We start from the raw sequence: 13,258 nt of genomic DNA on the forward strand, positions 1-13,258 counted from the left end.
CAGTGCAGAGCTTCTTGTTTTTATTTGTTTGACAAGACTTTCAGTCAACATTTAGAATGACAACGAACATGTTTTATGTTTTTTTGTCAGTTTGATGCATAATTTATTTAGTACAATTTTTAAGATAACAAGCACATCAATATTATTAATAATAATAAATACATATTTATTTATATAGCGCCTTATGGTGGGCCTCAAGGCGCTTAATACAAAATTAAAAAAACATTTATGTTAAAAGCAACACAAAATGTTTCAACTATCCAAAGTTTGGTCACAATAATAAGTTCTAGCAGTGTTGTGGCGAAGCCCGAGTGTGACCCTGTGAGGCCCCCAAACAAAAAGCTTGAGTCCAAAAATCGAAGGCTCTTAACTCTTTTTTTTTTTTTTTTTTGGGGGGGGGGTGGGGGCTCGCTTCTTACTACACAGCCTTTTTGGTCCTTCTAATACTTAGAACTTTTTGATACTGTTCAAGTTTTTAAAATTACATATAGTCAAACCCTGTTTTAAAGAGCACAGTTATAAAGAGGTTCTGCTTATATAAAGAGTACACACTGAAGACCTGAATCTCATTTCTGCTGTGTTTCTTGATGTTTTGGTATCCTCTTACAACAATTTTTGTTATAAAATGGTAATTTGGCCAGTACCAGCGATCTTGTTATAACAACAGACAACTGTACATGTAAACATTCCTTATATAATTTGAACTTTAGTTCTGACGAAAAATCAATGGTACAGTAAGTCAATTAAATCATTATATATGTCTTGTATTAAAGCATGCATCGAACATTACTGTTAGTTGTAAATGACCAGTATCAAACTTCAGAATGGTCAAAGTGTAGTCTCAAATGCCTACAAAACAAAACCCGAATCTGAACAAGAAAACATTGGAAAAATCTTGCCAAGAAAAAAATGTAGAGTAAAATTGAATGCATTGACAGCTAAACAAAAACCAAACTTTTGAGTAGATTGGAGGAACATTCGTGACTTTGGACAAGAGTTAATGAATTGCTGAAATTGGTCGAGAAAATCTGTACTTAAAAGGGAACTGAATCATGTGCTGCCCCTTGTAGTACTATTAACAAATATCTACAGAAATAGAACAACTATAAAGTACTTGAGTTCAAAAGAAAGTACAAACATTAGATTTCGATATGAACATTGATTAAAGTAAATAAATATTTATAGAAAATATTTACAGAGTATGTATATTTCTTATTGATAATAATGCTGAAGTGCATTAAAACAGCTTCATGTATCATTACAGTACAGGTAAATGGAAAATGAACATTTGGTAAACACTCTGAACAATAATGGCAGTAAAAACATTAGATTCGAGGCCCACAGAATGTTTTGTAGAATACAACATTTTGAGAAAAAGATTTTCCCTCAAAGTTATGTGGTTTATGTAAAAGCATCACTTTCATTAACGTTTCTGTTTTTGATTGTGTATTCATAAATGCCTCAGACAGTTTCGCTATTCCTATTGGTGGAGAGCACGTCACGTGGGTGTGTATAAACCTTTGTTTATGACCAGTAAAAAGTGTTAAAACATGGGCGTGACACATGAGCTTGCACCTGTTCTTATAAGACAGTTTCTTCGTCTCGGTAAAATTATCAGTACCAGGCCTCGTTGGTATTAAACCACTAGTTGAAAACCTCTTCACCACACATTGATTATCTTATTCCTACACAATAAGGCAAATTATTCTTCCTACCTGGACACATTCGCTCCCCTAGTTTCCACTAGTTTCACAGGTTAGTTTTGTTGTATACATCAACACTCAAACAGATCGATCGGTCCCAAAAAATCCAAAGGTATACTTTGCCTATAAAGGTGAAATGAACAGAGCTAATACCTGGAGGTAATTAATTTATAGATCTATCAAATAGTTTGATGCATCAAGATTGTAAGAATAATAATAATATATTAAGGTAATTATAATAGTACAGAGCATCTGTATAGCGATTTGAAAAATAGCACATTTTTACAGGAAACATTAAATACAAAACAAAAAACCTACAACAAACATGAACAACATACAAATTGACCCTGGAATTGCTTATGAAGACATTTGAATACAGGCAACGAGATCGCTTCACTCATACAAGCAAGGAAGCTCATTCCACAGACGTGGGACAACCACAGCTAATAAGCTATCCCCTGCCTACCTTCTAGTTATAGGGACAGAAAGTTTGGCCTGACCGTCTTTTTACAAGGTGTTCAAGGCATTTGAACAAAGAGAAACACATTTAAGAAAGGTTATGTAGTTTTTACGAGACACATTTATATAGCGCCCTAATAAGGCTTCACAAGGTGCTGCTGCGCAATTGCCAGAAAGACTCAGGCCAATAAACCACCGTCTCTTAGTCATAAGTGTAACTGGGATATTTTTTGTTTGGGTCATTACACCATACCCGTACCCACGGCTTTACGCCCTATCCAGTTTGCAGCAATAATTGTTAAGTGTCTTAGTTGTAGGCATGTTATTTGGAAAAATGTAGGAATATTTTATCGAGTATGGGGGCTGACCTGCGTGTAGACATGGTATAGGCTTTAATAGGCATTTCAAGCTCTTTAATCACAAGTGTTCAGATTTTCCCAAGAAACCAGATTAAAGTAAGAAGAATATCATAAGGTTTATCGCCAATAGCAAAATATCAAGAGAGGGCGCTGTTGAACCCACACAAAGATATAGGTGATGCGTGCGCGAGTCGTGTATGACAACATACATCGCATAGCAATCTGCCCCGTACCCCTTCCCACAACGCATTGCGCTTCTGAATCGTGATAAACTTTATGCCTGCGAGTGTCAAACCAGGACTGGAACCCACACTCTGCTCCTGTTGATAAGCTTGATAACTCGGCCTCGGTACGCCAGGAGGGTGAAGACATCTTACAGTTGATCCATCAAGTTTACAGTACATTGCAGCCCCAGCAGCATTGGTGTGGGTAGTCTGGTGCATGGACCTTGTGTTCAAAGCCGTACACCCAGAAGCGTGTGCTCACGTCTTTCCAATCATAGTGAGCCTCGGTTACAGGTACTGAACGAAGAGTTTGTCTCTAAAAAAATAAAAAATGAAAAGAACAAACTCACAAAACTAGAAACAAAACTCATAGATTTAATAGATGTTGAATTTGCATCAGTGTTAAAGAATATCATTTGGTTTTACCCATTAACTGATGTGTGTAAAGCCAAGTTTACTCAGTACCTTACCCTAGTCCGGTGTAAAGAAAACCCATTTGCATATTACTTGGGTAATAATATAATAGTATTCTTTAACCCAAGGCAAATTTAACACCAATTAGATTGTTATTATAAGGTACCCACTGCTAAAATATAGGATTTAAAGGCAGTGGACACTATTGGTAATTACTCAAAATAATTGTTAGCATAAATCCTTACTTGGTAACGTGTAATGGGAAGAGGTTGATGGTATAAAACATTGTGAGAAACGGCTCCCTCTGAAGTGCCATAGTTTTCGAGAACGAAGTAATTTTCCACGAATTTGATTTCGAGACCTCAAATTTAGAACTTGAGGTCTCGAAATCAACCATCTAAACGCACACAACTTCGTGTGACAAGGGTGTTTTTTTCTTTCATTATTATCTCGCAGGTTAGATGACCGATTGAGCTCAAATCTTCACAAAAAAATGTTTTAAAATGTTCACCAACTGTGAAGGCTAGTCTTTGACAACTACCAATAGTGTCCACTGCCTTTAAACTGCCAAAGGCCAAAGGACAAAAAGCATTGGTTCGAATCCCACCCGAGTTATATGGCAATGGATTCTTTGGTTTCCACAGGACTCGGGAAAATACTGAGTACGCACTGCCTAACAAAAATCAATGTATGGGTAAAATAATAAGAAAATTCATAAATAAGAACACACCATTATCTGATGAGAAAATAAACCCAGCTGTACATGCTGTAAGTTTTGGCAGCGAACAGCCTTGTTTTGGCATTGATAGCCACAAATCTCAATACACAAAGATAGAAGTCCTAGTTGAGATTGTCCATGCAAACCGTAACAAGATAATTACCTGATGTAACGTCTTTGCATATGGCCATGCAGTGCGATGCTCGTTAACAAGGCGGACTGAGTTTTCGTTCAGTTCAGCGACGGGATACTGTGAGATTGGCCACACCTGTTGAAATTGACGCAAGAACAAAACAAGAACTGATGACAAATTGAGCTAATGATAGACAAAGTCTAGGGTCCAGATAACTGGCACCAAGTACCCACATCATGAATAGTGTCAATAATAACTAGTTCTTATATAGCACACTTTGTCACTGTGATCCAGTGGTTAGACTGCAGGACTTGCAATCACAAGGTTGTGGGTTCGAATCCTACCACGCTTACCGCTGATTTCACAATGACTATAATAAACATTTTCGACTAGGTACTGAATCAAAACTTCTTGATTTGTGCGATAAACCAATGTTTGTACGAGATAGATTGGCTGTTGCCAGCTTGGTGTTTATATCCCCTTGCGGGATGCCAAGTTTTCCTTGACAGGAAAATAATTGTAACAAACATACAGTGCACTTTACATTAGTGCCCTGGTCATTGGGCCAATAACGTTCCTTTAATTTTCCTTAGCTCCATGCGGAGTATACAGCCCCTGAGTTGCCGTAGCTCCAGAGGCTTTTGCATACACATTATCAACCTTTATTGGGAGACCACCAGCATAGGGCTAGATAGCTCAGTTGGTAGAGCGCCGGCACGTTAAACCGGAGGTTGTTGGTTCAAATCCCGCTCTAGTCAATTTTTCTTTGTTCAATCCTAAATCATTTAAAAATGTACCCAGTCAGTTTCCCTTGTGGTTTATTATTTGATATCTGATATAAAAAGTCGCATCCCCTTAAGGTGATCCCCTGTCTGTCGCTTCCCAGGTTGTATCGTTACCCGGGTGTGATCCCTGGCTACACGGCAGTTTGCGGTTTAATGGCTTCTGACAGGCACCCCCCGAACAAAGATACTGACAAAATTGGGAGACCACCAGCACTGAGCTAGATAGCTCAGTTGGTAGAGCGCCGGCACGTTAAACCGGAGGTCGTTGGTTCAAATCCCGCTCTAGTCAATTTTTCTTTGTTCAATCCTAAAACATTATCAACCTGTACCCTCGCAGGTACCCATTTATACCCCTGGGTAAAGAGAAGCAGATCAGCACCTTGCTCCAGGACACAAGTATCGTGACCAGGATTCAAATTCCACACTCTGCTGATCAAACACCAGAGCCTGAGTTTGATGTTCTTAACCACTCGGCCAAGACATCCTACAAGGTGTAGTTAAAAATTAATTTATTACTTACAAAAGGTAGCGTCTGCTCAAAGACGACCTGCCCACTGACGTCTCTTATCAGCTCGTCAGGCATATCAGAACGCTCCAAGATGTAGTCAGATAAATTGTTGACGCTGGTCAAATATAAATATATAACAAGTGTCCAGTTATCTCAACTAACGTAGTCAAACCAACTCACTACTAGCACAATGGACTTAAGCTCTGGTGTTTCTGATCAGCAGAACCGCTATTGTTTCTGTGTGTTGTGTATTGAAAAAAAAACCACCCCCAAACATACACTTATTGTTAAGAGAAGGCTCCCATGTTTCTAGCATAGTAAGGCAGTAGATTGTGCAACATCACATTGTAAACCCTTATAAAAAATAGGGTCTCAATATTAAAAAACTAAGCAAGCATACTTGTAGTAAAAAAAACATGCGCCTCAGAATATGTGACATGATCAATAGTGCATTATAAATGCCCTATAGTTTTTATCCTTAATCTTTTAACAGATTCCCCCCCCCCAAAAAAAAGTACTCAATCAAAAAATTTAATTAATTTGTTTTTCTTCACCTGCTCATGACTGTCTTCACTGTCTTTGACTCAAATATTTGTTTTTAATTGGTTCAAATGCTCAGATCTTTGTAGGGCGCTGTATAAATGCCTATTGTATTGTATTGTACTATTATTCTCCCTTTATTCACCAGTTTGGAAATATAATTATGTTGATTGCATTGAATTGAATCAAACAGTGAAAATGGCTTTCTGAGCGGACATCTTTACTTGAGTGGGATAGCATCCTTTCTTTGTCAGAAAGTGGCAATATTAGCAGAGTGCATTGATCTAGTATCAAGAGCCGACAACTTCCAACTTACTACTTGACTGAAAGGAGAATAAAATGACGAAGCGTGCGAAATCCGCTACAAGTTGGGCAAGTCACTCTGCCATCTCCTCCACACCGTGTACATCTGAAAAAAAAAAAAACAGTAGGAAGGGTTTTAAAAAGATGCACCCTAATTCTTATGTCGGTGGGGAATGAAATTTGTGCCAATATTTGCAAAGGTTATGTACTTTAACGGTTGTTCTTCTACCTGTGGCAGTCTGTGGCACTGACGCACTAGGCCTTTTTCACACTGTGCCTTTTTTACATCTCTTATCCCCGTGGAATACAGGTAAGTGTGGCATGGCATGGGTTACAACACCATAGTGTGCATAGCATGTCAGAGATTTTCAGGTGTATTGGGTGTCATCGGGTATAACAGTGATTAATTATAATAGTAATTAGAAAAATACCTTCTTCTACCCGAGCCATGACACCAGGAACAAGACACTCGTCTAGACTTCCCGTTACTATGAACAGTTCTTCTTCCACTCCCACTACATGAAGAACAACGAACCTAAAAAAGCAAAAAAAAGTCAGACAGCCAATTTAAGACCTTTATGAGTGAACAATCAATGTGTGTGCCTGAATAAAGCAGAGGTAAATAAGCTGATAGATAGATAGACAGTCTATTGTTTTTAACACTCGTGGCCAGTGGCCAAAATACAGTAAAAATTACAATTCATACAAAAATAGTTAAAATAAAAAAATAGTTTACATATACAAAAACAACTTATTTTGTGTATGGGTGATAAGTAAAAGGAGGAAAAAAACCCTTACAAATTTAGTGGGAAAAAACTCTACTAATGTGCCATGAATGTGATGATTTCCCCACGCCTGCTGATGACCCCACGTCTGCTACATTTTAAAGTTGTGATTTTAAAAGTATAAATGCCAATCTCATTGAGTTGCTGAATGGGTTTTTTTCCCAAGAGAACTAGCGTTGGGACAGGACTAGAAATACGTCACACTAAACTTACCCTGCCTCGACCATGACAGCGCCCACACTGTACAAAACCTGCCCCAGCACAACGATGGCAAGTCTGTAACCAAGTCAGTTTGAAAAATCTTTTGATTATTGTTCCCAAGTTATATCTGAAATGATAGTTCTCGCTTGAGGTCACATAGTACATGCATGATATTTGATCTTTTGAAAATAGTAGGAACATGGTGCAGGCTTTAAAGGCAGTGGACACTATTGGTAATTACTCAAAATAATTATTAGCATAAAACCTTACTTGGTAGCGAGTCATGGGGAGCTGTTGATAGTATAAAACATTGTGAGAAACGGCTCCCTCTGAAGTGACGTAGTTTTCGAGAAAGAAGTAATTTTCCACGAATTTCCAAGCATCTGAAAGCACACAACTTCGTGTGACAAGGGTGTTTTTTCTTTCATTATTATCTTGCAACTTCAAAGACCGATTAAGCTCAAATTTTCACAGGTTTGTTATTTTATGTATATGTTGAGATACACCAAGTGAGAAGACTGGTCTTTGACAATTACCAATAGTGTCCACTGCCTTTAATTGACATTTCAAAAGTCAAACACTCAGTGGACAAATGAACAAACTTGCGAGTACGGACAACTTTTTCACAAAGAATCCAGACAAGAAAAATACAATTCTCCAGAAGTGAACGCTGTCACTGCATTTCTTATATGCTTCTGGTAGTAGTTGGAGCCATGTTGTGGTATACAGTGGATCAACATCCTATTTATGAACTGTTCTTCCGTGATTGTGTATCTTAAAGGAACATGTTGCCTTGGATCGGACAAGTTGGTCTATGAAAAGCGTTTGAAACCGTTTGTTATGAAATGCATATGGTTAGAAAGATGTTTTAAAAGTAGAATATAATGATCCACACAAGTATCACTCAAAATTGCACGGTTTTCATTTTACGTCGCGAACTAACATGGTCGGCCATACATATGACATGCATGAGAGTCAAAGATTTGACTACCATAAATGGCCGACCGTGTTTGTCGATGAGAAAAACGAAAACCACGCAATTTCGAGGCATATTTGTGTAGATCATTGTATTCTACTTTTACAACATCTTTCTAACCATATCGATTTTATAACAAACGGTTAGGTTACAGGACGCTTTTCAAAGACCAACTCGACCGATCCAATGATGTGTGTGGGACCAGTTGCTTCTCATATTCTTTAAAAGGTTAAAAGTTTAATCCTGCGACCTTTGGACCTTCGCTATTCCATCAAGCTTTTGCATACCTTAAGATATGATGTGTGTGGGACTTCCAGTTGCTTCTCGTGTGTATCAAACATTGTGTTCGGCATGCAGTGCATCGACCATGGTGGCGGTGGGGCACCATTAAGCGGCCCGTCCACTATACCACCTCTATAAGGCAGGAACTTACGCATTGTTGTCCTTGACTCATTGAAGGTTTCTAAGAGATACTGTCAAAGAAAAACAAAACAAAACAGACCTTCTAATTGCTTAGATAACATGACAAGGGTTAGTGCGCTGTGATGTAGTTGTACATATAGGAATTCAAGGTGTGCCCGCGCCTTCAGTGTTCTTGAGACATAAGCCCAGTTCATACTTCCTGCGAATGCCATACAAATTTTGACACCACAAATTGGCAACGACTAATTTGCATCAGTTGAATTGTGCTCAACTCCTGCGAGCCACGTGGCGACAAAATTTGTCTTGCAATCCCAGTCGCAGGAAGTAGAACCAGGCTGAGTGTAACTTTCTTTTTTACATATTCATTACAAAGTTTGCGACCTTTGGACCTTCTTTATTCCGTCTAGCTTTTAGCAGGAAAAGAACACCTTACAAGTAGTTTCTCTGGGTATTTCTTGCTGTTTTTTGTTTCGTAGAGCATGGTTCTGGCAATGCTCCTAATGTAGTTTTCAAGAACTCTCTGTGAGTTTTGCTTTAATTGTGCAAACTGCAACGAATTGAGCACAGCTCAACTGTGGCAAAGTATTCGTTGAGAATTTGTGACATCAATATTCGTTTTGCATTCACATTCGCAGGAAGTAGGAACCGGGCTTAACATGCTCCATTGTACAAGTCGAACTTACATGATACGCGTGAGTTGGTATGGTCCTAGTGATGTTCATGTTCTTGGCTGGTCTGGAACCGTAGCAACAGTGTTTATCAACGAAGGCCAAGATGGCTGCTCTCACAGCCTCCTCCCCTATTCCGTCATTGCTGTAATAAAAAGAGGAGAAATCTAAGCCAAGAAATTAAAAATCGATAACCATGATAATAACTTGGGAGATTGGAGCAGTTAAAGGAGGCCATCAGATGCGAGTAGGCATCAAGAGTCATGTTTTTTTACTTGCACACATCTCTATTTTTGTGCATATTTTGGCACCCACGGAGCACACAAACCGTCCACCGTCGGCAGCCGCACCCTTGTCTAGATGCTGAATAGGCTTTGACAAGAAGCTGAATAGATGTAGATGTAGATTTACTTACAATAACAATACTAAAAGTTGTTCTATTGTAATGCTTTATCACACCACTGGGGATGGGTGAATCAAAGTGTTCATTCATTGTGTTTTTAACAGAAAAGGCAGAGCAACTTTTGAAATTATGAGAACCATTTATGAAGCACCTCGTAATGGTTTACAAGGTGCTGCAGCGCAATCAGTAGCTACTGCCAGAAACACCAGGGCTAACTCCTCTCTCTTTGTGATAAGTTTCTTTTAGGTGCATCCCACAATAGAAAGGACCTTTGTCTGTACGTCCTATCCAAAGGATCAAGAAAGAATGGCCAAGTGTCTTGCTTACATGGTACAACAATTGCTTTTTGGGAGACACCTCCCCTCATCCCAAAGTAAAAATCTTTAATCCACGCCTGGTCATGTGTATATTTTTAAAACCTTTTCCCTGCTAAAGAACCTCAATCAAATTGGAGGGATAAGGTGGTTATACTTACGAGTCAAATATTTGCTGTGGGCAACTGCTCTCTGTTGGAGGCTCATAGGCCGGTGGAGGAACGGGAGGCCCTGAAAGCAAAAGATAGTACCTAATGATAGTTAGGCAGATAATGTCTGCAACGACTACAGAACTAGGCAGCTAAACTTGTCTGTTGAGCCCTACCTAAAAGAACGACTACGCCACACCTTGCTTAAAAGATCTTCACTGGCTGCCGATAAGGGAGAGGATTACCTTTAAGATCTTGGTATACAATGTATGAGTATAAATGGCTCAACCACACAGCACCTGGCTATTTATCCATCCGCTGCCGCTTCCCATTTTGTTTTGTACATTTGGGGTGTGATCCCTGGCTACACATCAGTTACAGATTGGATGGTTTCTGACTTGTACCCCAAACACAAATATGGTGACTACCAACAATAAATCACCACTTCAAATCAGACGGCATGTATACAGGTACACCTGCCAATTTTGTATGGTTAAAAGTTTATTCATAAATACCCCAAGCAGTTTATCTACTCCTATTGGTGGAGAGCGCGTCACGTGGGGGTGTTTAAACGGTTGATAATGACCAGTGTTTATGACCGGCTGGCTTCCGCGTGTCAGGCGCGCAAGATTATCACCCGGAACGCAATTCATAGCTTTAAGTAACAGCGCGTAATCTATTTCTAAGCGCGCATGTGTAATCTAATTCTAAGCGCGCGGGCGTACACACAACCCACGCGCACAGGGCAATTTGACCCTGCCGGCTTTAAACGGCCGTGTAAGAACTCGTCGCTACCCTTTTATTCCCTTATTATGACCAAAACAACTTTGGAGCCAACTGGCGAGAATATCCACCCGGACGTTCCATTGTGTAGCTGCACAGGCATGCACCACCTACCGTGTTCAACTTCGTTTCACTTACAAAGAGGGACCAAACTATTGGAAAACATGCCTCGGAATCAACCTTTTTTGAATACCAACGAGGAGTGGTTTTTATCATGAGGTTATAAATGTAAGAAATTCTAATAGTAAAAGCCAAGAGTAACAGGAAATGTTAAGTGGAACGTGAACGTACCGCTGTTGAAAACTACTGTCTCATAGCCCGGTACGGGTTCCAACTCCCGAGGGTCAGGATTCGGTCCTCCTTCCTCCGTCGCGTTCTCATCGTCCTCTGGGTCGGAGTCCGGGATGGTATCCCAGGAATACGGGGGTGCGTCTGTAGATGCGGCTCCAGGCACCCATGCTCCTATCATAAGAAAAATTTTAATATTGTGAATGAGATCAGTTAAAGGGATGTTGCCTTGGATGAATCGGTCGAGTTGGTCAATGAAAAGCATTTGAAACCTTTTTTGTTATAAAATGCATGGTTAGAAAGATGTTTAAAAGTAGAATATAATAATCCACACTAATAATTAAATGCTTAAAGTTTGTGTGATTTTCCTTTTACTTTGGAAACTAAAACGGATGGCCATGTTGTGGAGTCAAAAATTGTACTCCACAAATTGGAGTGTAGTGTTAGTTCAAAAAGGAAAACCATGCAACCTCGCTCTTAGTCTTATATAAGTAACTTTTTCTTCTAACTCAAAATCAACATGAAGAAATAGTTGTTTTAAATTTTGTTCAATATTAAAATAAGTTAAAAAGTTAATTTGTGTGAATTTTTTCAATAAACACTATTTTGGGTAGTCATATTTAACACAGTTTTATTTTACCTGCTCCTGATGGTTGTGTAGGGGGAGGTGCCCCATAGCCGGGGGGTGGTTCTTGGCCCTGTGGCTGAGGTGCCCCATATCCCTGTTGTTGGGGTGCCCCATAGCCCTGTTGGTGAGGTGCCCCGTAGCCCTGTTGGTGAGGTGCCCCATAGCCCTGTTGTTGGGGTGCCCCATATCCGTGTGGCTGTGGTGCCCCGTAGCTCTGCTGTTGGGGTGCCCCATAGCTCTGTTGTTGGGGCGCGCTATACCCTAGTGAAGGGGCACCTTGTTGAGCTGTCAAACAATTAATATCAGTATCATCTAGCACAAAATTTCTTTGGCTTCTCACAATGAAATTCCTATTTTGAATAACTATAAATATTAATTAGAGTAATAAATACAATAGTTAAGCAACTCAAATTAACTTCCTGCCTTCTTCTTCATCCAAGTATTCATGGTATGAATTAAAACGCACTGTGAGTTTGGTGCGCGCTGTCCACGATTGAGCACAGGCAATCAAAATAAAAACTCATTTGTGCAGATTATGATGTACACTGCTGTGACTGTGGTGGTGCAGTTTAAAAAGCAGTTATTTTATTGTTATTTTTATCTTACCTGTTGTGAGTTGTGTGATAGGCATGCTGGCGGTTACGTTTCCCCTCTCCCTCTCTACACACTACCAGCTAACTCTAACCCGAACAGTAACACACTGTCGATGTCGCAAGTAGCACTAGTTAGCAGGCCTACTACACAAAATACAGTTTGAGTGCATGAGTGGCTGATGGTGACAGTGTCAACTCTTGTCAATCGCCATCGGTGATCACCGATGGCGATTGACAAGAGTTGACACTGACAGGAAACTAAATTATTAATATTATTGTTTGGTCGAAGCTGTGTAGTTCTGTAAACAGGCCAGTTGAGTTTATATTTTATGGTGATCAAACAAAAAACAGTCGCTAGCACTGCTCTAACTTTGTATGAAATTACAGCAAGATAATCAAAACTCTCGAGGAACCGTAACGCCCGGCTGAAGCTAACCTGGACGGTCCATAATAAATAGCATACGCCCAAAGGTTGGAGGCCAAAGTTCATTCGCTTTGCGTCGTGCGGAGATTGCGCAGCGAAGTTGCGCCGCGCACTCTTAGTGCCGCGCACTCTTTGGATAGGTGTGGCCGTGTCCGAAATGGCGACTTTGGCAACAGCTACGGCTAGATCAGCGCGTCTGTCAGTGTTGAAGAATAGCAGACGCGCGCGCCCTAGCCATAGCTGTAGCCGAAGTCGCCAATTCGGACACGGCCGTAGACTTGATTCAATTCTTAGATCGCGGTTTGAGGTTGATTGCAAGAGGGCGCTTTTTGTAGCGGCTCTCGGCAGGACGACTAAAAAGCCACGATCAAACACTTGAAACCAAGTCTACATACGTGGAAAAAGAAATGCTCAATGACAAGACTTCGTTTAAATTTTGATACAAGGGTCCACGATTAGATTTTTTAAGAAAACTTT

The 13,258-nt window shown here is 39.9% G+C and overlaps 1 protein-coding gene across 5 annotated transcripts; it reads right to left on the bottom strand.

Moving 5' to 3' along the window:
* Positions 1-58: 58 nt before the first annotated feature.
* LOC139936913 (protein SSUH2 homolog) lies at positions 59-12,820 on the bottom strand. 5 transcript variants are annotated; one of them, XM_071931738.1, is made up of 13 exons: positions 12,794-12,820; positions 12,371-12,501; positions 11,777-12,049; positions 11,140-11,310; positions 10,078-10,147; positions 9,215-9,344; positions 8,396-8,581; positions 7,145-7,207; positions 6,578-6,681; positions 6,160-6,252; positions 5,316-5,418; positions 4,041-4,145; positions 59-3,061 (listed from the first exon to the last, which is right to left on the bottom strand). In XM_071931738.1, the coding sequence occupies exons 2-13, from the start codon at positions 12,393-12,395 to the stop codon at positions 2,915-2,917; spliced, it is 1,470 nt and encodes a 489-aa protein (XP_071787839.1). In that variant the 5' UTR covers positions 12,396-12,501; positions 12,794-12,820; the 3' UTR covers positions 59-2,914. The 5 variants fall into 5 exon arrangements, with proteins under 5 accessions (XP_071787839.1, XP_071787840.1, XP_071787837.1 ...); XM_071931739.1 differs by having other exon boundaries at positions 12,371-12,498; positions 12,728-12,800; XM_071931736.1 differs by having other exon boundaries at positions 12,743-12,799.
* Between the last annotated feature and the right edge of the window lie 438 nt (positions 12,821-13,258).

This window comes from Asterias amurensis, chromosome 5, assembly GCF_032118995.1.
Source record: "Asterias amurensis chromosome 5, ASM3211899v1".
Taxonomy (NCBI): Eukaryota; Metazoa; Echinodermata; class Asteroidea; order Forcipulatida; family Asteriidae; genus Asterias; species Asterias amurensis.

Bases quoted from the DNA above. Each gene is read 5' to 3' on its own strand.
- LOC139936913 (XM_071931738.1), bottom strand. From the start codon at position 12,395: ATGCCTATCACACAACTCACAACAG. The intron at 7,208-8,395 runs GTATGCAAAAGC...ACTTGGTTACAG, and splicing joins CACACACATCATATCTTAAG to ACTTGCCATCGTTGTGCTGG. The intron at 4,146-5,315 runs GTAAGTAATAAA...CAATTTCAACAG, and splicing joins TTGAGCAGACGCTACCTTTT to GTGTGGCCAATCTCACAGTA.